The following is a 24,081-nucleotide window of genomic DNA, read 5'->3' as shown; positions in this document are numbered from 1 at the left end:
ATCCTCAGTAATCACTTTGTGAATAAATTTGTCACCTGCCAAATGATGAAATCTCTGAAAGTTTTTTGATGTATTTATATTAATGATGTATCATTATTTTATTCCAGCCATGTTTTGAAGCAGCCTGTACAATAAGGACACCCTTTAGAGTTGGAGGATTGATCGTTGAACAGGTGGACTTTCTCTTTCACAAAGGATGTCTAAAGCATTGATTACACCCTCTTAATTGGTTACTCGCTATAAATGGCAAGGTAAAAAAATGTCTAAAGAAATATATAAATTACACAAGCACACAGTGGCATAGAACGGAAGATGGGGGAGAGAATAGTTAACTTGTTAAAAACGATAGTCGCGGAAAAGATTGATCGTCCGTGTAAGAGGAAGGCGTCGATTTCCGCGTCTTCTTTGGGAAAGGCGTCGCGTCGCGTCGCGTCGCATCGCATCGCGTCGCGTCGTGACGCAAGCCAGCAGAGAAACTTTCACTATTCTTAAACAGCTACTAATCAAGATGAAGACTCTTATTCTCTTTCTGTCACTGAGAATCCACTCTCCGAGGTTGAGCATCGTCGACGATTTACTTGAGTGAAAATGAGAGTTTGCAATTGCTTCTTCTATAATAGCTTATATGTACTCTTGGAAGTAGAAAATATACTACCTAACCGAATCGGATAGAGTAGCTAAGTAATCTTCTACCGACAAGTTGATTATTTTTTAGTTTGAGACAGTAAGTTAACATTTATAAAAATACCTATGTATGTATATATATTTTATTTGTTTAGAGCTAGAATTGTTCAAGTTGATAGAAATCTTTCGACAAGGTGTAGACATGACGCAAGAGTGAGACGTTCGCGTCAACACAGCACGTATGTATGTAGGTGGACCACAGTGGGATTTCTCACAGGTTTAGAGTACGTTTTAGTCGAGCTCGTTGCACAATAAGGCATTTATTACACGATTTATCTCATCATATGCAGAATACCTCGGTTTCTCTTTATTCACGTAAATAAGAGGGTAACGCAAGGCTTTAATTGAAATGGAAATTGTTTACCGTCTAGTTAACGTTACACTATATTTTTTCTTTAGTAAATACAGACACTTTCGAAACAGCGATTATAGGCTAACTTTGCAGTCGTACATGATTCATGGTGAAATTTAGTAGCTAGATAATTCTTAACTTTCTTCTTTGACGTTTCTACAATTCTATATTTCAATATTTTCCTATCTTTCAACATTCTTATACGTACATATAGTCCTTTACTCTTTTAGTATTCATCCTGATTCTCATATTTATCTTTATCTTTATTTTTAATATAGCAGCCTTAGTTTCAATTACTTTCAACGTTACATTAAAACAGTGATTACTGTCATCATTGTCATTGGATAATTACACAGCACTGTCTGATCTCAGTTGTCGCTATTGATTTCATTCGTTGCATCATAATAATTTTCATTTTGACTCAACATTCTTTGCCCTGCATTGATGTTTCAACTAATAATTACTAATATACATATAGGTAATAAATTATAGAGGAGGAGGAATCTGGTAAATAAATGATAAAGCAGGATATTTATGTAAAAATACATAAAAAAAGCTTTATTTCGCCACCGTTTTCTTGCAAAAAGTAACGTATAAAAAAACTTTTAATCCTAATCGTCGTCGTCGTCGTCGTCGTCGTTGTTGTCTTCTTCTTCTTCTTCTTCTTCTTCTTCTTGGTTATCGTTCTTCTAACGTTTGTCGCCAACATCATCGTCGTCGTCGTCGTCATCATCATCATCATCATCATCATCATCATAATCATAATTATAATCATAATCATCATCATCATCATCGTGGTCGTCACGGTCATCCATATGATCGTGGTCGTTCTCATATAATTCTTGCTAATCGTATAACTCCGAATCGCGAGCAGGAGCCATATCTTGGCATCGATTGGTCCGTCGATCGTGTTCCTGCTCGTCGCCGTGGTCGTCCACGTAGGATCACAGAGATTCGCGTCCAAAAGGGACGCTATTGAGCCGTGGCTAAAGCCGTGGCCGAAGCCGTGAATGCGTGCGTGTCGCGGAGCGTTAAGATGGGTCCGATTGTGAATGGAGGAGGAGCTGCGGGGGTTCAACGGGCATTTCGTGTGACTAGTAAGGCCCTCCTGAAGCACTGGGAGCACCGTAGGACGTGCTTGGTCCGCTTGGTCCGCTTCCACCATGGCCGTCCAAGCCACCACCGCCGATTCCACCACCGATGCCACCGCCGCCGATGCCACCGCCGATGCCACCGCCGATTCCGCCACCGATTCCACCGCCGATTCCGCCGCCGATTCCACCTCCAACTCCTCCACCGATTCCTCCGCCGATTCCTCCGCCGATTCCGCCACCGCCGCCGCCACCACCACCACCACCACCACCTCCGGACGTGACCTCCTTCTGTAATTGTAATTAATTTTAATTTTTTTCTTATTATTGTTATAGATTCGCAAGACGCTATGGGATTCTAGAATGTATCAAGACTTTTTTAATGGTGCTTCAAGTTCATTAATTTAGAGTTTGCTTCTTGAAAGATGAAAAAAAAAGTGAATAGAATTGACGTACCTGAGTCTTGTATTTGATGAAGTAAACTTCCGGTTTGCTTGGTTGGGTAGGCGCGATGGTAGGCAGAGAGATCTCGGGCGCTTCTTCCGGTTTCTTAACCAACACATAGATCAGCGTCTTCTGTTCGTCTTGCTGAGGAAGAGCAGGGATAACAGGAGCAGTAGGTGTGGGAGGAGTTGGCGCCTTGATGAAGATGATCTTGTAGTGTTTCTGTGGTGGTGGTGGTTGGGCAATGGGTCTGGCAGGTCTATCTTCCGGTGCTTCTGGTGGTGGCACGTGAACGTAAATGTGTTTCTGGATGAGAGTACCTCCTCCGAAACCGCCACCGCCGCCGCCGCCACCACCTGCTCCACCGCCGAAACCACCTCCGATGCCACCACCTGCGCCGCCTCCGAAACCGCCTCCAATTCCACCGCCTACACCGCCTCCGAAACCACCACCGAAACCGCCACCGCCACCGCCACCGCCACCGAATCCTCCGCCACCTCCACCGCCAAGCCCGCCTAGTCCACCGAGTCCGCCAAGTCCACCGCCGACACCTCCGCCGAATCCAGTGGATCCACCACCGCCAGGTGCTCCGTAACTAGAGCTGGGTTGGGAGTAAGAGTAGCCTGCTTCCGGTCGCGCCATCGCCGATGCGGCGAGAACCACGATCTGTAAGCAACGAATAAATGGTCAATATTCTTATACATCTAAATATTTTTCTTTCACTATTTATTTATATTTAAATATAAAATTTTTTATTTTTTATTTTTTATTTTAGGTGCAGGCCACACATGCATATGTGGTTTCAAGTTCATTCGAAATGGTAATAAACGAAAGAAGAAAGTAAAGCGGAAAGAGAAAGACAAGCTGAGCGATTGAACGGAATAGAATAGTGGAAATTGGATTACATGGGATTGGAAAGTTTTTCCTAACACTTTCATAATCGGTACACGTTGAGTCAATCGTCAAATGCATTGGTATCGAATACAATTGCATCTATCCCGTCTTCTGCGCTCCCTCTCTCTTTCTACTTTCTCCCATATCCTCTCCCTTTCGACGTTGTCCAGAAATTCTCATTTTCTCTTTCATCTCTTCGAGTTTCGCGTGGATACTTTCTCGAAGAGACAATTACCAGCGATTTATCGTGTTACTTTTTCAAATTTCTTTTTTGTCCTCGATCAACAGAAACGTTCGTGAATCGCTTACATTTCGATGAAACTTGAGATTGAGATTTAATTAATTAATTAATTAAATTGCTAAATAGATGGTATAAAATTTATTAACCAAGTATTTAAAATTAATCAAGAATGAAATAAATTTTTAGATAAATTTTAAATAATATCTATCAAACATATCTATCAAAATCAAAACTATTTGCAAGAAAATAATTTTATTATTTTCGAATTTTTCAGAAATTTCGGTATTGTATAGACAGAAAAGTATCAATCATTTAATCACTAAAACTCAACAACTGCTATGGAAGAAGGAAGAAAATGGGATTAAACGCGACAGGAGACACCACTCCCCCAAGTAAAGGAAGTTAAAGAGGAAAGGGGTCAGTGAGAAGAAAAATGTTCGACTCACCATGAATGCCCTCATGGTTGCTGCTGTTCCTTGGATTAGAGGACTGATGCTCCACAGATGCCACGGTGCCCCTTTTATACCAGCCCTGGCCCCACTCGCATCTCGACCCATCACCTATGCTGATGAGACCGTCTGACGAATCTCTTTCTCTCTTTCTCTCTTTCTCTCTTTCTCTACTGTCACCGATACCATTGCACGCCATTTTTTTCCTTTTTCTTTTTCATATAGGTACCATAATCTTAGCTAAATACCCTTAACCAAATCGTCCATGTACCTTGGACCTGACCTCGTCTTTAGGATCTTGGAAGCTTCGTAGGAAGAGGATGGTATTTTTGACAAAGGAAGCTAACAAGGAACTTAGGAATTGGTAACTTTCTAAAACGTTCAATACAAAGCGTTTGCATCGATTTCTCAAACTCTGGAAACACGAATTTGCATATTTACTTGTTTAATACCTTAATACCTTATCTTGAAACTTGGGACGAGGCGAATGGTCTTTAAGGACTCTTTCATGATTTTTTCATTTTTTCAGGTAAATGGATTCTAATTGAATTTTTTTCTCTTGTAAATGATATGATACAGTGGTTAGAAAACAATGTGAATATTGCTGTTGATCAGAAATCTAAAAGAGGTAGGCTAAATTTTAGAGGGATGGCGGCGTGCGCTGAGTCTCTGAATAACTGATCCTCTGCGGACTATGTTATAATTGTTTTAACATCTTGTAAACATCTTATACGTATAAATTGTACATCTTACAATTAGTCAGGGTTTTAGTAAGTTTATCAGAATTTTATGCGAGATAATAATAATAATAATAATAATAAATGAATTTTTTCAGATAAAATAACCTGATCGCAAAAGAAGAAAAAAGAAAGTAGTGCGTATGCGTACTCGTGAAAAAAAAATTATTTGGGTCAAATTCATTTTGGAGGTTCCCTTTCTCCGTTCGAGGATGAAACTTCCTCGCAGGAAGTGGAAGACTTACAGTTTCGTAACATAAAGATGCACACGATACCCTTCTCTTTCCGAGCAAATCGTTAGTGTCATTGATTCACGTATTTTACGCGTCATCGATCAACACGATCACCGATTTTCACCGTTTACCATCGTTTCTACTTGTTAACTCAATTCTTACACAATAGTAGACTTATGTTGCAGGAAATAGTAATGAAAAAAGTTTCATGAAATTCGGAAGAAATCCAAAGAAAATTTTCTTTTCTTTTTTTTACTCCCAGCAATTTACGTTAAACGTTTATTAAAAATGATGATGCCAATGATAAAGAGAATTCCATGAGAACCGCTGTAAACGGAGAATCACAAGGAAGAGTGGACGATTTAATCGCGACTTCAGGATGGCTCGCGATGCCACCAACAACCACGTAACCAGCCTCGTAAGTCTGGTGAATGGGAAAAAGGAGAAGTGTCGTTTGTGTCCATACGTATCCATACGTATCCATACGTATCCATATTGTACATATGTATGTGTATGACTGAACGCCGGACGTCCCACTAGGAGAACGAACCGCTCGGAGGTAGAAAGGTTCGCGGATTCTTTCGTTCGATCGAAATGCGGAACGGCCATGGGAACATGGAGTAGAATCCTAAACAGAGTAAAAAGTAACAGTGCGTTAGAAAGGGAGTTTTCAAGAAATCGAAATTCAACTGGGTGTCGTCAATTGCATCAACGCGTTCGCTACAGTGCTTAGGGACAAAGTACACCTTCTTCAGTCCACATCCCTAACGAAGCCTACCCTGTTAGTTACTCTAACGACCATACCTGCATGACATACTGGGCTCATAAAATTGATCGACAACCAGAACACATATACGAAAACCAAAGCAGCAGTTTAAAGAATATACAAGTGCCTATCCACAAGAAGCCCTGGGTATATGTATGTACATATGTGTATGTAGTTCAAGGCATTTGCCTCGAGATAAGCCTTCAGGCAATAACGATATATGGTAACATTTCAAAATTCTTTTCTACAGCATCAAGCAAAATAGGCTCACTTTGGAGTGTAATGGGCTTTTCTCCCCCGTATATCGTTATTTTCCTGAGAAACACGTACGAGTAAAAGTGGTAGAACATGTTGACTATGAGAAGCCATCGTTACAGGTGACTATACAACATTATCATATTATAAGTTATAAGCGATTAATAAGACTGTTGTTGTGTTCGAAATTTCCTATATCAGGTACGAATTATCCTTTTGTCAGGATAAGTATGTGTGTGTGTGTGTGTGTATATATTTATAAACGGTCATGGGAAAATGGATCAGAACCTCAGAGAGCGTGGAGGAGACTTACAAAAGAGAGGCAGCACAGACGCGTTAGAAAGGCAATTTTGTAGGGACATTTATGGGTCACATGAAATCTTCCTTTATAGAAAGCGTTCCAGGAAAAGAGAAATGTTTTCTTAGATGATCAAATAATTGTGTAAAAGTGATCAAGGAATAAAGAAGGAATTTTCCAAGTGGAAAACTTTAAGGATTTATTATAAAAAGAAAAGGTATCAAGTTATTAATATTGTCATCTTTGGCTTCCGTCGTGTACAATCTTTTATGAAACAATTTGTACGAAAGTTAGAAATGTGCGTGAAAATTAATTATCTGATTCTCTGACCCAGAATCACTTTCCAGATTCTCGAGTTACAACGATCGCGCAATCGTTCAGTTCCACGAACCAAGTCCTTCGATGAATCGAGCAATCGGGATTTCCCTGTTCAATTACTTTTCATTTTTATCAACATTATTAAAGAGAAATCTTTTATAAAATCTAATTTCTTATTTTTAATGGAAAAATAAAACTTTCAATGTCATAGTTCAATAAGAAGAAATTCAGAGAATTTAGGTCAAGGGACTTATAAAAAAGAGAAAGAAAGAACAAACCAATCCGATATTTCATCCACACAATTTCTTATTTTTCCTAAGATATTCGTTGAATTTGTTTGGTCAATCTTGGAAAATTATTAAAACGTTTTATGCAATCTCGTAATAGATCTAATATGAGATCTAATGAGATCTAATGATCTCATTGATCAAACAATTGCTCTCTGTTCCTAATACTATGTTTCACAGAAAGTAAGAAATTCTTATTCACAATATATCTATGTATAGTTCAAAGCTTATTCCGAATGCTTTTCTATTTTTTATGCGTTTATTTCTAGAACCATTTTGTCAAATTGATAATTGCAAACAAATTTCTTTTCGAATGTTCAAAGTATTCTTTTTTAACTCGTAAAGTAATACACCGTACGTCGTACCTTGTAAATCGTACAATTTGTTTCATACATTTCGCAACAGCTTGTTAGCGAGATTCATTTAACGGCAAACGTGTGGCAGCTTCTTAAAGCAAAGATACGTGTTTCTAATAATACAGCAACAACCGCACAAAACAGGTGGTATTTGCCTTAATATGGACGTGCAGTTTGCACGTCTTCGTTTTCTATCATCTTTCTTTTCTCTCCTACCGTATATGTATGTATTCTCCGCTGGATAAAAAGCTTTTGTCTTAAAAGCAACGTGTGAACCATTATGTCTTTCTATGTACACGTGCTTTTTAACGATAATTTTTATTTGTTAATTTTGATTTCTTTTTTTTTCCTTTATCACTCCAGGCTTTATTTGGTCAAGAATAAATTCAACTAGAGAAATCATCCATCTGTTATTATGAGAAAATCCCAAGAAAACTAATGGAGAGATATGAAGATTCCAGGAAGAGCATATATAGATAGGAAGAATCTAATCCAAAACCATTTATCGTCGTTTTATTTAAAGGAAACCTAAATTGCATAGCTTTTGATTTTCAAGAGATTCTGTGGCTTGACGGTAATTGTAGTTGTTTTACAATTCAATAAGAAATTATTTACGTGTATCTAATTGATTGAACAGGAACAATCATGTATATCAAATTGATTGTTGCAGTTTCAACATTCTTCTATTAAATTCTTCCTGAAACTGAATCGACTCGCAATTATAATCTTATTTCTTTCATCAGTTAAAGTTACGTAATGACTTTTTGCTGGAGGTGTGCCCTATTTTACGACTTGAGCAATCTAGAAGATCGACTTCTTTTCTCTCACAAGGCAATAGTCGTGAAATTATCAGAAAAAGTATTGTATTTACTCTGTAACTAAAAACCGTAATGAGAACGACCTGAGATGAGAATTTTTCAAAGTAATGAAAATTGTAGGGGATAATATTGATAAATTGAGAGAATACGTAAGGATACGTTGATAAATTTATTATAAATACATTGTATGTATTAAAATTAAATATTGTCACAGCAGTGTTATCGATAAGAAATATCTGAGTATTTACGTAAGTAAGTAGTTTAACTTTTTTTAACTATCTAATACTTATACATATGTATAACTGGTAAATAAGGGATCTACTCTATCTACATATATACGACAAATATGGCCATCTATTGGCTAATGACGAAAATTTAATGCCTCCGGCTGATGCAAATTGATGGTTATGTTCTCCACGGTTTACATTTCATCAGCTAAATAATATAAACAGCTTGATTGATTTAACATTTATTTTAGTGATATGTATTAGAATTAATTTATATACTTTTCAAATGAATAGAAAACTAATTAAAAATGAGTAGGATATTGAGGTTACGTTTATTTACTAAGAATAAGAGTTTTAACAACCGGCGTTTGCATACTGCAAAATACGTACTAGACGCTGAAAATAGACAATTATACGAAGATATTTTTCCTGATATTTATGTGTGAGTATTATCAAAAATCTACCATTTTTCTTATTATAACAGTAAATTAAATGAATAAATAATGAAATTTTTTTTAGAAATGAAATAAAAGCGTTATGGAGGAAACCACCGCAGTGTGTTTACGCTGGATTCGATCCAACTGCAGAAAGTTTACACGTAGGAAATCTATTGGTCCTTATTAATCTTTTACACTGGCAACGCTGTGGTCATCGAGTAATTATTTTACTAGGAGGTGCAACAGGTTTAATCGGTGACCCAAGTTACAGAAAGTCTGAACGTGTTGAAATTGAAGAAATTATACTGAAAGAAAATCTGAATAGCATTAAAGAGAATATTGTAAATATTCTTAGAAACCATCAAAAATATTTTAATAAAGGTCGAAAGAATCTGCTTCCTGTACAGATACTTAACAATATAGAATGGTATAAAGATAAGAATGTACTCTCTTTTATTAAAGAAATAGGAAAATATTTTAGAATGGGCCCAATGTTGGGTCGTGCGTCTGTACAATCCAGATTACAATCTGAAAATGGAATGAGCTTTACAGAATTTACTTACCCGCTATTTCAAGGATACGATTGGTTACATTTGCAGCAGACTTATAATTGTAATTTTCAAATTGGGGGTCAAGATCAAATGGGTAATATAGTGTCCGGATATGATCTAGTAAGCAGATACATTAAAAAACATGTTTATGGAATGACATTGCCTCTAGTTACATCTGAAGGTGGGAAAAAATTTGGGAAATCTACTGGCAATGCAGTTTGGCTTTCTCCCTCAAAATCCTCAAGTTTTCAATTATATCAATATTTCGTTAGAACCGAAGATGCCGATGTCGAAAAGTTTCTTCATTTTTTTACGTTTTTACCTATACGCTACATTAATGAAATTGTAGAAGAACATTTTAAAAAGCCAGAACTTAGAACAGCACAAAAGATTCTTGCAGAAAAAGTTACATTACTAGTACATGGAGGTATGTAAACGGTGATTTAAAAACATCCATTTATTCAGTACTGTATTAAGTATACCTATCTTATTATAGAGGATGGACTAGTAGCAGCAAAAAGAGCATCGGCTGTTCTTTATGAAAATTCACTGGAATCATTGCAAAGAATGAATGCAGATGAATTAGTTCAGTTACTAGACGGTGCTACTGTAGTACAAGTTTTTGCTGAACCAGGTATCAACGTTTATGAATTAGCGATGAAAGCTAAGTGTTTTAAGACCAGTCACGATGCAAGGAGGATTATCGAAGGTGGTGGTTTTTATATTAATTATCAAAGAATAACAAATACAGAAGAAGTTATTGTACCTGGAATACATATATTGAGTAACAATATATCGCTTCTCAGAGTTGGAAAAAGAACGTATCATATCATACGATGGTTGTAAAATAATATGTTCTTCTTTCAAAATATGTATAATTTGATACATTATTGAAATGTATTAAAATTCCAAGTTTTCCGACGCGTTTTAGAAAAAAAAAAAAAATATGTACGATGTGTTTTTTCTTATTAGGTAAGGAATTGTTTCAAAGATACATATATATATATATATATATATATTTTATTTAATATTTAATATTTAATATTGGAGAAATATATAAATATAAAAGAGATTTTTACAAAATTATTAAATTAAGGAATCTTCTGACCGAATATATTCTCCTATGTCAGTTTGATGAAAGCACACTGTTGCTGTTGGATCCGCATACTTACAATCCATTGTACTTTTTGCTGTGACGCCAAAACCCTACAATAATGATCACGATTATATGGAAAAACTAATAATTTAAATTTGATATATTAATTACCAGTGGTATGTTATTTGTGGAAAAAATAACCACTCCTTGATATTGGGGTGTATTTTCTGTAATTCGACTTAAGCCGCCCTTAGAAACGTGATGCCCATATAAAAATTGCTGTTCAGCAGATGGTTTCAGCCAAATTTTATACTAGAATAGAAAATTAAAGTTAAAATTAAAATTTAGTAATCATTTTCAAAACTTATAGCTTCGAGTTTGATCATAATAATAATAATAATAGCGACATGAAATTTTAAAACAATGTAAGAAATTATATAATTACTTGCGCATATGGTGCCAGATGATACAACGCTGTAATATGTAGCCTGAATTTTCCAGATTTTGTAAATTTTCCAAAACATGTTCCAAAACTTATTAGATGATCTGAGCTTATCATACTTGCTAATGGTAGAATTTTCTCAGAAACATAATATACTCTGTCTTTTCTTAACCGAAAACAATAAATCCCATCTGGACGGTCAATTAATAATTTTACATTTCCTCCAATACTAAAAAAAAAACATTACATAAAACATACTATCAGCTATGTTAATATTACCATTATAATTGAATCTTTTATTTTTATCATTCATTGAACAGCAAATAATTATTTATTACTGACTACTTTGTTAATTTTTCTAAAACAAGTTTCGTTTGTTCTTCTGTCAACCGTTTCATTGTTTCTTTTAATTATTAATTAAATAAAGTGGACGTAAATTGTAATACAATGTATTAAATTATATACAAATCTTTTATTAAATTTCACTGAATCTTTTGAAATCACATCTTTTTTGAAATTACATGAAAAGAGGTTAACAACAACTAAATCAAGCAATGACTACCAACTAAATTGACTAAATGACTAAAATTGAACAACTTACCGATTGATGATCCGAGTTTCGGAAGTTGGTCGGTAAATTGTCGAGCAGTTTCAGTCGTTTCTTAATAGATGGCGATAGTATTTCCTAGTTTGGTAAACTAAGCCGGTACATACATACATAAGTTGTCGAGTAGTTTCCGCCACTTTTGTATAGATGGCGCTGGGATTAAAAAAATTTAAAAGTCATTTATGACGGTTTTTTTAAAATGCAAGTTTGTCAAACATTTTAATTATTTTAATAATTTCTTGTTTGACTGATTTCTAAAAAGCAGAATCAAAGGAAGTTAAAATTATGTTCTTTCAGTTGTGAAGTTCGAGGTGTGATAAAAGAGGAGGAACTAGCACCATTGTCATACCAACTATGCTCTCTGCATACAGACCAAAGTTGGCCCAGAGTTGCGGAGGACCCCCCAAATTATGACCGCTCGAAAACAATGGGATGTCTAATCTTTTTGCGAATTCGTAGTGGCGTTATACGAGAATGTAACTAGTGTAAAGCTCCGTTCAGGTATTTCACGTTTGTTTAATCTAGGGACTGTTTAATTTGCAGTATTGTCTATGCTCTGACAGTCACCATAGTTTGCGCAGTATCCAACTAAAGATGGCGCCTTGCGGTGTTCTACCATTTGCATCTTGCTGGGCCGGCGGCGTGTGTGAAAACTACTAGCACTGAAAGTCAACCTTGTTTCACTATATTCAACGAATATGCCTACTTAAAGCAGGCAGCCAGGACTGGCCGGTGATTAGTGCGAGTCTTCATCTTTCGGTGTGCAGAAAGGAATTAAAAGAACAGTCCCCTCTGTCTTCTTCCTCCACCGACTGGTTCTGAAACCCTCGCTAACTCGGTATTTAAAGGTATGTACCTATTCTTGATTTTCTTCCTTTAAGCAATTTTTTCATTTCTTGTTCTACATATACGTACATCATTATGAATTTTATGTCATTATTTTGATTTCAATCGACGAGATAACTTTCATTCTTGATTCTACATTTTATGAATTGAAATCGTTTGTGAAAGTTAATACCTAGTCGGTATTACATAGTTTAGCATATTTGTCAGGTGATTTTCTGTAATTTTCTGGTTTCAACTTTCGTCGAAAGTATTCAATACCTTATCAGATGATTTCTATTTGCATGGTATTAAAATTTCCGGTAATAACGACAGGGTAATCTTGTACTAAATGTTTTATCTTATCACGCAATTTTGGTTTAGTATTATATGTATACCTTTTCTTGCAATTAGAGATTTCATTGTTTTCGCACGTGTTCCCTACCCTTCATTTTGTTTAATATAGGTCAAACTTCATTATTTTTCGAATTGTATCTAAATACATATGTATACATAAATATATATAAATATATATTTCTTTCTATCACTAGATTCCATTTCCGACTAATATTAATTTATAATAATTATACATTTTGCGATTTATTTCTTACGCAATGTTTTAAACGATCTTTCTCCTTACGTATGTACATATGTATATGTTTTCTTCAATTTTTTTTTTTTTTTTTTTTTTTTTTATTTTAAATTTATTTAATTATTTTCTATGGTATTCTGTTGTTTGGTCAACTTTTTGAATGAAATTGTTGAAAAATCAAAAAATCAATCAATTGGAACGAATTAAGGAGGCTAATCTGAATAATAGTGTTTAGTATTGGTGACAATTTTTTAAATAAAGATAATTTAATTATTGATTAATAAGGAAATGTGAGTACCTATTATGACTTTGAGGTTAGTTAATTTGTTCATGAATCACTCTATAAATTGATGAAATTTTATCTAAATCGATGAGTAAGAATTCGCGGTATTCCCTAGCGCGTTTTGAGTGGCAAAAAAATTTGAAATTTTCTAGTTGATCCAGATATAAACGGTTGGTTATTTATACGATGCATGTAAGAGAGAGAGAGAGAGAGAGAGAGGGAGAGAGAGAGACCGTTCCATTGAACTTACATCCATCGCTGTCTTCTTCCAATTACGTATACTTACTTGATAATCATTATGTGTTAACTAACGTCGTTATACGTGTTTTATATTGACAGTAATTGCATTGGATATTGATAAGCCTTGTTATTATGAATTTTTAACGTTTCAATTACTCATTTCTTTTTAATGGGCTTTTTTCGCGCGTTTTATTCTTGTCAGAGAATCATAAAATTTTCTGATATCGTTTAACACAGATTTTTATAATAAGTTTGATAGTTTTGATTAAAGATTTATAAGTTCGTACGATGAAGTTGGCGACGATTCCTCAATCAGTATACCGGAAATTACACGCTAACAAATTTTATTATGCGTACTTAGTTATGTATTGAGATGTAGCCTGATAGAATAAACTACTAGGTGTGCGTTATTATTCGTCGCGACTACCGTTTTTCTTTTATCGAATAATTTAGAAAAATATTCTTTTCAACTTTTATACAATGTATCAAAGTTGTCAAAATGCTTAAATATGCAGAAATTTTGCAAGAAATTTTGCAAGAAAATTTCCTTTTTCTTTCAACAGCCTATAATACATGTGTTTATTAAATAATTTTTCCAATATTATGCTTATAAATTGACCGATTTGCATCAGAATGCAAATATTCCCGGGACCGGAAGTACCGACGGTGGTGTTAACCTTTCAGGTGACTGTTCTAACACGTGGCACTTTTCTCCATCAGTAATTACTTTCGGTTACGTATATATAATAATTAAAAACATCTACATATGTATGCAATATTAAATGATTTTAGGGAAAAACGAAGATACGTTGTAAGTTAATAAATACAGAAGGTTAAGGCCATGATTACGTATGAGCAGTAGTATATGTTTGAAACTTAAAAATATTTATTAGTAATAAATATAGGTGAAACTTGTAAATATTCTAGAAATAATCCTATCATATCAGTTTAACTTTGAATATAATAAGAAGGACACCTTGTATCTGTATATTAAAATGTAGAAACATTATGCCATTTGTGAATATGACGCACGTTGGAATTCGAATTGGTCACTTTCTTTTTTTTAACAGTTTTCCTCGTTGAATACGTAACTACTTTAATTGATATATTGCTCTGCGGTTTAGTCTAGAGTTTTTCCCTGTTATTTCTACTACCTGATATTCGTTCGTCTTGTTTTCTTTGGTCATCTACCTACATTGTATTTACATACATAAATAAGAGAGATGCCGCTATCGCATCGATTTCTGGTAGCAACCGGAAATTCTAGGCTAGGTGTCAATAATAATTTTCTTCTTAATTTTTCAACATTATACATAACATTATGTATGTAGAGAGTTTTCAAAAAAATTTGATCGAATGCGCGTAAAAGATAAGGTAAAACTTTTTTGCTTTATTTTTGCAGAATACGTTCAGAAAACATAGAAGATAATTTGTTTCCATAAATTGAAAAATACATACATACATACATACATACATACATTATTCTTCGTTTTTCACTGTATGTACATTTAATATTGACTTATCGCGCTTCCTATGACGTGCGTGCATTTAAAATGACCAAAACAATTTTAACATTCCTTGAAAGTGAAATTACATAAATTTAAAAGTGTAATTTTTAGAAAAATCAGCCTTATTTTTATCTACTAAAAAAAATTTGTTATCCAAGTAATTCGCGTTGAATAATTTCTTCAGAAACGAAATAGTTCATAATCTGTGTACATACATAATACTGTGTATGTACATATGATATTTTAATGGATTTTATTTTATCTTTAAATGCTTAATTTAGATTGAAAAAATTTCATAAATATGTTGCAATTTGCTAACTACTGCTTCTCGCACGAAATTACTCTTTTTTTACAAGCAAGAATTATATCGCTTTGATACTCTTCAATTTTAATAGCCGTTAAACTGTCATAATGTTTTTTTTTACTCTTATTATTATTATTTCTTTTTTTATTATTATTTTTTTTTTTTTTTTTTTGTCTCGTCCCCCTCGCCCCTCTTTTTTTCAATGACAGAATTATGCGCCTGTTTTTATATTTATAAATAGTCTAATATTAACCTCATAAACAGACAACGGTTGGTTATTCGTATAAATTTTTACTTAAACAACTTGAAAGATCTTTGTAAATAAAGGTAATGAAACAATTCTTCGTATTGGTATTTAAATAATTCTTTAAACTCTTGCAAACTATTCCGTTTTCGGTTAGTTTAGATAAGTTTTGTTAATTTGCATACAAGTCCGACAAGTTAATCTCCTCTTACGTATATCGTTACCGTCTTTTTCTTTTAGATAAGATTTGGAAAATGTCAGATTACATTTATTTTTATACCTTTTTTTTTTTTTTGTTTTCCTATGAATGAATTAATAAAATTAAACAAGTTTCTTATCAAAAATATATTTGGCAGTTCTATCACGAACAGGATCGATATAAATTTCTAAACAAGAGTTCCAGTATTGATAATAATTATCATAAATTACTATAAATTAATTTATAGGAAGCTATAATTTGTCATTGCCATCAAATTTTTGTGATTTGAAATTAAAAATGAAAAAAGAAAAAAGAAAAAAGAAAAAATAAATGAAGAAATGATTTCGCTTAACTTTAAAAGATAGACGCGTAAACAGATATTAACATTAAATTTCATGTTTAAAGATAAATGATTCTGCAATTTTATTTATCCTAATTGTCTAAAGAAGCAAAACAGAATTTGTTTTCAAACCATATTATAGATAATAAAGTCTAAGTACGTGTTGCAATCGAGATAATCTCGTATTTTAATTTAACTCGTAATATCGAGTGATCGATAGTTAATGCGCTGCTAATTGTACGATCGCGCGATGTCGCGTGATTTAGGCGTTAGTTGAGATTCTGTCGCAGAAACACATATTCACACCGTGAATTGAACGAAGGAGGGACTGCCGGCAGTCAATCGCGGCTCTCCGGCGTGAATAGATATGTGTGTTAGTGCGATAGAGTAAAATTAAAGCCGAATGATATGTCATAAATAGAAATTCAACAGATTAATAATTCTATAATAATTCCGGCCTTTTATTTTCCTTTTCATAGGCCTTATTTTATACTAATTTTTCTTTATCAAGCAATTTTTACCTGTTCCTTGTTACCTACTAAATTCTAATTCGCGTACATACATACATATATGTATATATAAATCGGTAAATAACTGCTTTGTGACGTCTTTGATATTGGTCTTGGATAGAAAAACTATCATGCATATTCTAGGATAAAAAAACTATCATGAATATTCTAGGATAGAAAAAACTACTTATTACAATGTATTATTTATGAAAAAGATACAAGTATTTAGCTTTGTAACACCTCTTTTTTTTTCCTTGATTCGCCGTTGCGATCTAAAGGAAACATTTTTTAAGCAATAGATAAGGAAATAGTTTTCGAAACACGATTTACATAATCATTTTTGCCGCGGATGATCAAGGATGAGGGCATCGAATCATGCAAGCTATACTAACGCATAGATATACATGTATTATACTTATATATGTATTTATGTAATTACTTACTTTTTTAATTAAATAGTTTTCAATTACACATTTTAAGTGTTAAGAGTGAAAAAGAGAAAGGAGGTACAAATTTAATCTATCACAGTCTTTCTTTCTTTTCGTTTACTTAACTAAACGAAAATTACTTAACATACGCTTGCTTTTTATTTTTCGTTACGATCGTTGGTACACTTTGATTGGTAAACTTAGGCTTATCTCGGTTAAGGAGAAATGTGTAGAATCTTACACAGAACCGTACTTGATTTGACCACGTTTCTAATTCATCTATCGTAGGTAGTTTAGAGTTAAAGCATGTCATTTCATAAAATTGAACAGAGTCCTAGCGTATGATGCAACGAAACAATTGTTTCGATTTTTTTCTCTCTCTCTCTCTCTCTCTCACTCGAATTTACATAGGTAAATGATATGTCGTAAATGCCGTAAAAAAAAAAAATTATATGTATACATGATACGTTTTTACGTAATCGTAATAACAGAAGAATTGTGTAAACGAAAAATAATAATATGTAACATCGTTGTTGGCATCACAAAGTATTACGTGATATTGAATACGAAATTCTCTACGTTTGATATTATTCGTAATGAATAATGAAAAATGCGCAAATAAATTCAATGAAATCTTTAATGTTAATTATCGAAAAATTTACAGCTATTTACATAAATCAGCATCTACCTACTTAAATACTTACATACATATTGCATGGTAAATGAATGAATTTGCTTCTTGTCTTTTTTTTTTTTCTTCTTCTTCTTTTCTTTTCTTTTCTTCTCTTTTGTTTTCCAGTAAATTAACAATAGACTGGAGTAAGGAATTGGTGCCTTGCAATTTTTCCGGAGAAAGTAGAAGAAAAATACTTCAAGATGAATAAAGTGGATTATATGGAGGTGACTTTACCAAATTATTCGTACGTCTTCAATTTCGAAGAGACTTTCAGTCCGGCGGAAACTCAACAATGGATGATCAAGAATTGGACAAATGGTTTTTACTATTGTGGCATTTACATGATCTTGATTTTTGGAGGACAACATTATATGTCGAATAGGCCAAAGTTTGAGCTAAGAGGCTTACTTACTGTATGGAATACAGTGCTCGCGATCTTCTCCATTATTGGATTTACTAGAACAGCACCAGAGTTGATTTATGTGCTAAGGAATTATGGTTTTCATTATAGTATTTGTGTACCTAGGTAATTCTATCTCTTCTTTTTCTTTTTTACAACTATTAAAAAACATTGAATATTTATGTACATATAACATTGATTTATAGAACATTGATAATAAGAGAATGTCATCTGTTTGCAGCTTCATTGAAAGAAATTGTGTATCAGGCTTTTGGACATGGATGTTTGTCCTATCAAAGCTTCCAGAACTAGGCGACACGATCTTTATTGTGCTACGAAAACAGCGTTTGATCTTTTTACATTGGTATCATCATATAACTGTTCTTCTATACGCATGGTTCTCTTATACAGAATATGCAGCAACTGCTAGGTGGTATATTGTTATGAATTATTTTGTTCACTCCATAATGTATTCGTATTATGCTCTGAAAGCGATGCGCTACAGACCACCACAGTGGATTGCCATGCTGATCACTTCGCTGCAGATATTGCAAATGGTAATGGGTGTCATTGTAAATATTAGAGCTTTTCAATATCTGGAAAGCGGTAAGATCGACTGTCACATTTCACGTGTCAATGTGACGCTTGGTCTGCTTATATACTTTAGTTATTTTATTCTCTTTGCTAAATTCTTCCGAAGCTCTTATCTAAATGCTAGCCGTGGTACCAAAGTCGCGAAAAAGAGTTACGTTAACGGAACAGAAGAATACGAAAAGCTCAAGGCTAATTAAAGCACACCGCATATTTTTTTTTTCTTCTTTTCTTCTTCTTCTTCTTCTTCTTCTTCTTCTTCTTCTTCTTCTTCTTCTTTCTTCGTTTCTTTTTCGGAAACTTTTTTCGAAAGACGCTTTCCAAAAGCATATTTCTTCCATTTATGCTCCCTGAGAATTTATGCTTTTGCAAAAAAGTCTTTCTTAACGACACAAAGTCGTACACAACAAGTTGTGGTAGGGTGAAAGTGATGGTAATGCGTTATTCGAACATATAGCACACTGAATTTTATAATATTAAATGTTGCACACTGAATTTAGTAATAAATTTTATGATAATTTATTTAACATATTTCATGTTAAATATCTTATCGACGAATAAAGAGCTTCTTAGAGGTACCTATTAAAAATATTTTGTTCCTCTAAATTTCTTTTTTTTTTAAATATTTTTTTCTTGTAATACCTCTTCGTCGAGTTGGATATATTGTAAAAGCTTAGGTAGAACGAGGAGGAAGATATAAAGAATATATTTGTTAAACGTAATATACATATTTCACACGAAAAGAAAATCTTTCATATATTTATTGTTATTACATATAGTAAATGTGTTCAAGTATCGCTTTAATCGATAACACAGAAAATTCTTCTGAAATCTCGTTCTACCAGAAAAATGTATAAAATATCATTAACCCTTTGACTGCTGGGGATTCTAGGCTTGAACGCTCTGTGTGTGCGCTGAATAAGAATCAAGATAGTAACACTCATTACTTTTCTTTTTATTCCATTTCATTTCTCAGTTTATTTTTTCATTTGTTTTTCTTTTCCAGTGTTTTGTTATATCATTATAATGTGATAACATATGGTGTGTAATTAGTAATATGCGTTGATAATTTTTATTTAATTATAATTAGTATATACAAGAAATCATCTATGGACGCATAGCAGTCAAAGGGTTAATGACACGTTTCATTAAGCGTACGTACCTCGAAAACGAGCTAGAAAATATTCTTTGTAGAAAATAGTAAAACAATGATAATAATCAGGGATCGATATCACATAAATATCTTGCATTGTTTCGTTTCATCATCCGTGATCGTTAGACGGAAAAAGGCAAGGAAACCGAAGAGAAAAAGACCATTTATATTTACTATTTTCTATTACGATTATTTTATGCTGCTAGGATTAACAAAATGGGCTGCTTATTCGTATCTGCAAACCTACAGGTTGCAGCCAACCTTGCAGAGACGTTTATTTTCCTTTCTAAACAAGGTTTTGTATAAATTATCTTATTTAGATTTATTCGTATACTTAAATCATTGAAATTCATACGATAATAGAACCTCATATTATAAGAAATACATTAAGTTCAGTTTCTGTTGCATATACATATACATGTATACATATAAATACACGTACATATGAAGGTATATGTTAAAAAAGTTGTCATCGTAAGAAGCGATAAGTTTTAAAACTCACAATTTTTCACCGAGGATGCAGCGAATAATAATAGCTTCGTAAGAATAAAAAGAAGAGAAAAAGAGAACGTTTCAATAATAATGGTCCCTTCTTTGTAATTTTATATACATATAATATCAATTAATAGACATCTTTGTAGGGATGGTCTCCCTTTGAAACATAAACTGACCGATTCTAGTCGCATGGTCAGGATGAAAGCATTTGTTAAGTGAAATGAGAGTGTATTAGAAAAAAAAATATCTTTATATTTAAAATAAAACAATTATCCATGCCGCTGATCGACGCGCAGTTTCATATCCAAAATTGATTAACTATCTTCTTTTTTTCTAACACTTTGTACAAAACCGTGTTTCTTTTCTCTCTCTCTCTTTCTTTTTTTTTTAATTTTCTTTAATAAATTACCATATTACTTCTAATTCGCACAAATATTACCAATAGGAGCATGAATACGATTAATATATGTACATATATTATCGGTATCATTTACAAATTCACCCATTGACTATTTCACTTAGAAACTGATTTTTCGGATAATTTTAATTATGATTAATACATAGCTCTTTAATAGGTAGCGAATTTGTAAAAAACCAATAGTAATTATTACAGGCTGCGCACGAACTTCCTTTTCTTTGTTCAACTCAAAATATTCCTGATAGTTTTTAAATAAAATAAAATAACAAAAGGATATCGCGGTTCAACGAAAGGCACAATAGTTGATTATTTATCAATAAATATTGCCAAAGTACTACTATGCTCGATTCAAATAATTTAAATATTTAAATAATAATTACACTAACGATGATAATGGTCAAATATACGCGTTTCATTTGGTGGATAAGAATTGAATTGTTCGTATGAAATATTTATGTACCCCTAAGTTATCCGTAAGAAAAAAGAAAAAGAGTGTTTACGAGTTTAATAGGAAATCCTTTCTAACAATGCATCGATTACCGATGCATTGTAAACATGAGTATGAATTAAAAAATCTTCAGTTGTTTAATTTAATATTATTAAATTGAAGGATTTATTGCAAATACTTCATTTTTTTTTCTTCTTCTTAAAGAGAGGATTTTTCTTAAATCTCGTTTAAGTAACTGCTTTTTTCTGTCAATGCTACGTATTTAATAACTAAGCGATTAGAGTCAATTGTGTGCTGCTTTGGAAACTGATGAACATGCAACTGAATTAATTAATAGTCTAATTATTATTGAATTACAAACTACATGCGTTTTTCCGACAAGAATAAAAGAAGAAATTTATGCTTTTCGTAATTGATACAGTATTTACTCTGTCATTGGAAATGTTAAAATTACTGAGTTATTTTTCTGCAAGTAATTGTATAACAGTTCCAAGTGAAAGAAATTTTTTTAAATGTTAACGAGAAATAGTTTTTTAGGAGACAAACGAGTAATAAAAGTTAGAGATTAAAACGTTGTTAAATAAAGTAGAACATGGATTTTCACTTAGAATCTTCTAATTCTTAAATTTTCCACAAGTATTGCTTGCAGTGTGTTTAAGTATTCGATGAATATGGAGAAAGCTCCGAAGAAAAAAAAAAGAAAACAATGTAAAATATATATATATATATAGAAGAAAAAAAAGAATTTTGCCTGCTACTATAATATCATCTGGCTGTTTAATAATAAATTCTATATAGCGAACATTTATATTCCGTAATTAGCAATAAGTGCAACCGAATGAAAGAAAACATCATTATCAAGATAAATGAAGGAAACGATTTTTAGTTTGATTCTTCTTTTATCCAAATAAGCAAAATGAATGCAAAAAAAGGAAAATGGGAAAAACTGTATGTTTTGTGTGTATGTATAATAGGAATAAAACAAGCGTACAAGAAACAAATGTATAATTTGTTAGTATCATTTCTTTTTTTATTATCTATGCTTTTTCTTTATTATACATGAATATTGTATATTAACAATAATAATAATAATAATAATAATAATAATAATAATAATTTATAACTGGAGGTATAAAAATATAGTTTTAGTCTTAATTATCGTATGTTATATATATATATATATTTTTTACCTGATCTTCCTGTTAAATAATATTTTTGTTCACACTTTTTCTTACATTCTTTTCTCTACATACATAAATTCCTATGCTTTTCTTTAGAAACAATAAACAACTCTATGTAGAGTTGTATAATTAATAAATTCACTGATTACCACCACAATCATTAAATTATCTATATATTTTACAAGAATGAAACATGTCGGAAACAAATCAGATGATAGAATTTTACATTTTACTTGTTTATTAATTCTACGCATAATTAAAAATATAACATTTATAAATGCAATAGAATGAAAAAATAATAATTTACATAATGCTTACGAAAATATAAATGTCATGTGAATTACGTATGTAAATTAACTAATTATATGTTTATCGGAAAAAGAAAGAAAACAACTAATTATAGTCACGGAGAGATAAATAAGTTGATATTGACACTGTTAAACAAATTTTTAACATTTTTTCTTCAACTTATGACGTTCAATAGACAAAAATCATTTATTGTAACATGTAGCATTTACAAATCAAAATCTTAGATCTTATGTGTTAATAACGTATACATGTAAGTATAAAACATACTGCTATATGAAAAATACTATTTATAATGTAATAAACATATATTTTTGCATTTTAAAAGAACACAAACATTTACAATTATAGTTTCTGTGAAACCTGTGGCTAGATGATCTTTTTTAATCAGCTTCTAAACTGAAAATGATGATGTAATTGATGAACAGAGATAATAGTAATATTTTTGAAACACTACTGTTAAGACTTTTAAGGTAATTTAATAAAAAAATTATTTACTACTTTTAACACTAGTCAATATAATAAATGATATTACTTTTCTTTACCCCACTCTTCAGAAACATATCTAAGGAAATCGGTAAGGTTTTCAAATTCAGTTCTACTCTGTGGTGGGTTATTTTTTGGTACCCTTGGTAAAATACTTCCAGCCTTTAATCGAAATTCTTCTGCAGTTTTAGCACCGGATAGCTTCCAAATACCAAAGAAAAGCAATCCACAACCTCCGATTGCCCACAGAGAGCCCCGAATCAGGGCCTTTGTAGCTAATGCAGCTCCGGATTCATAAAGACCTGCTTCAAAATTTTTTGCATCTTGTTTTCTAGTTGACGCTAAAGCAGTGCCAAACCCAACCATAGTAGAAATTCCTGCAATTCCAGCTAAGAATAATGTACCTGAAACAAATGAATAATTTAATAACAGTTTTTCTAAAATTAAATTATATTTTATATCAATTATAGCCTTGATGTAACAAATTATTTATATAACATACCTACCATACAATTTGTCTTTCTTTTTCTTTACATCTTCATTAGAAGTCATTGTTACTTTACATTATACTATTCTATAGTTATTATTAGAACATGTATTGTTATTAAAATTACAATAATACAAAGTTTTCACAACAAACTTTATACAACGATTATCAGATGACTGATAGTTGCTGATGCTGATGATCTAATAAGTAAATACATAACCTTTATTTTAATTCCTTTGGAGAATTCTAAAATTTCATCGTATTCATTTTATTTAATAGCAAAATAATATCAAAAATCAATAACAATTCAAGACAAAATATATATATATATATGTATATATATAGAAGTGTATGTTTTAATCATACATTTTTATTTTAAAAAGCTATG

The 24,081-nt window shown here is 32.4% G+C and overlaps 5 protein-coding genes across 24 annotated transcripts; 2 read left to right on the top strand and 3 right to left on the bottom strand.

The window, feature by feature from the left end:
• Positions 1 to 1,256: 1,256 nt before the first annotated feature.
• On the bottom strand, positions 1,257 to 4,263 carry TwdlT (TweedleT). Its single transcript, XM_034328876.2, has 3 exons — positions 4,153 to 4,263; positions 2,584 to 3,237; positions 1,257 to 2,418 (listed from the first exon to the last, which is right to left on the bottom strand). Exons 1-3 carry the CDS (start codon positions 4,261 to 4,263, stop codon positions 2,131 to 2,133), a joined length of 1,053 nt encoding a protein of 350 aa, XP_034184767.1. The 3' UTR covers positions 1,257 to 2,130.
• TyrRS-m (Tyrosine--tRNA ligase, mitochondrial) lies at positions 4,153 to 10,413 on the top strand. Of its 15 annotated transcripts, none has more exons than XM_076689628.1 (10): positions 4,153 to 4,282; positions 4,381 to 4,519; positions 4,685 to 4,925; positions 4,991 to 6,044; positions 6,142 to 6,268; positions 6,348 to 6,661; positions 7,769 to 7,979; positions 8,076 to 8,892; positions 8,970 to 9,865; positions 9,935 to 10,411. In XM_076689628.1, exons 8-10 carry the CDS (start codon positions 8,759 to 8,761, stop codon positions 10,282 to 10,284), a joined length of 1,380 nt encoding a protein of 459 aa, XP_076545743.1. In that variant the 5' UTR covers positions 4,153 to 4,282; positions 4,381 to 4,519; positions 4,685 to 4,925; positions 4,991 to 6,044; positions 6,142 to 6,268; positions 6,348 to 6,661; positions 7,769 to 7,979; positions 8,076 to 8,758; the 3' UTR covers positions 10,285 to 10,411. The 15 variants fall into 15 exon arrangements, with proteins under 15 accessions (XP_076545743.1, XP_034184756.2, XP_076545745.1 ...); XM_034328865.2 differs by having other exon boundaries at positions 4,281 to 4,519; positions 8,076 to 8,475; positions 8,745 to 8,892; positions 9,935 to 10,412; XM_076689630.1 differs by having other exon boundaries at positions 4,281 to 4,519; positions 4,991 to 5,188; positions 5,388 to 6,044.
• Positions 10,414 to 10,489: 76 nt separating this feature from the next.
• LOC117606462 (60S ribosome subunit biogenesis protein NIP7 homolog) lies at positions 10,490 to 11,530 on the bottom strand. The gene is made up of 4 exons (XM_034328916.2): positions 11,319 to 11,530; positions 10,980 to 11,205; positions 10,706 to 10,846; positions 10,490 to 10,644 (listed from the first exon to the last, which is right to left on the bottom strand). Exons 1-4 carry the CDS (start codon positions 11,372 to 11,374, stop codon positions 10,525 to 10,527), a joined length of 543 nt encoding a protein of 180 aa, XP_034184807.2. The 5' UTR covers positions 11,375 to 11,530; the 3' UTR covers positions 10,490 to 10,524.
• A 633-nt stretch (positions 11,531 to 12,163) lies between these two features.
• Positions 12,164 to 21,056, top strand: LOC117606445 (elongation of very long chain fatty acids protein baldspot). Of its 5 annotated transcripts, XM_034328885.2 has the most exons (4): positions 16,170 to 16,701; positions 17,717 to 17,770; positions 17,852 to 18,254; positions 18,370 to 21,056. In XM_034328885.2, the coding sequence occupies exons 3-4, from the start codon at positions 17,929 to 17,931 to the stop codon at positions 18,917 to 18,919; spliced, it is 876 nt and encodes a 291-aa protein (XP_034184776.2). In that variant the 5' UTR covers positions 16,170 to 16,701; positions 17,717 to 17,770; positions 17,852 to 17,928; the 3' UTR covers positions 18,920 to 21,056. The 5 variants fall into 5 exon arrangements, with proteins under 5 accessions (XP_034184775.2, XP_034184776.2, XP_034184778.2 ...); XM_034328884.2 differs by lacking the exons at positions 16,170 to 16,701; positions 17,717 to 17,770 and adding an exon at positions 12,164 to 12,431; XM_034328887.2 differs by lacking the exon at positions 17,717 to 17,770.
• Positions 20,743 to 23,967, bottom strand: LOC117606464 (transmembrane protein 242). Of its 2 annotated transcripts, none has more exons than XM_034328921.2 (2): positions 23,709 to 23,967; positions 20,743 to 23,610 (listed from the first exon to the last, which is right to left on the bottom strand). In XM_034328921.2, exons 1-2 carry the CDS (start codon positions 23,713 to 23,715, stop codon positions 23,252 to 23,254), a joined length of 366 nt encoding a protein of 121 aa, XP_034184812.1. In that variant the 5' UTR covers positions 23,716 to 23,967; the 3' UTR covers positions 20,743 to 23,251. The 2 variants fall into 2 exon arrangements, with proteins under 2 accessions (XP_034184812.1, XP_034184811.1); XM_034328920.2 differs by having other exon boundaries at positions 23,713 to 23,952.
• Between the last annotated feature and the right edge of the window lie 114 nt (positions 23,968 to 24,081).

Source organism: Osmia lignaria, chromosome 8 (assembly GCF_051020975.1).
Source record: "Osmia lignaria lignaria isolate PbOS001 chromosome 8, iyOsmLign1, whole genome shotgun sequence".
In the NCBI taxonomy this organism is placed as follows: Eukaryota; Metazoa; Arthropoda; class Insecta; order Hymenoptera; family Megachilidae; genus Osmia; species Osmia lignaria.
The sequence above is the reverse complement of the archived record's forward strand: the minus strand, read 5'-3'. Positions and strand labels throughout refer to the sequence as shown.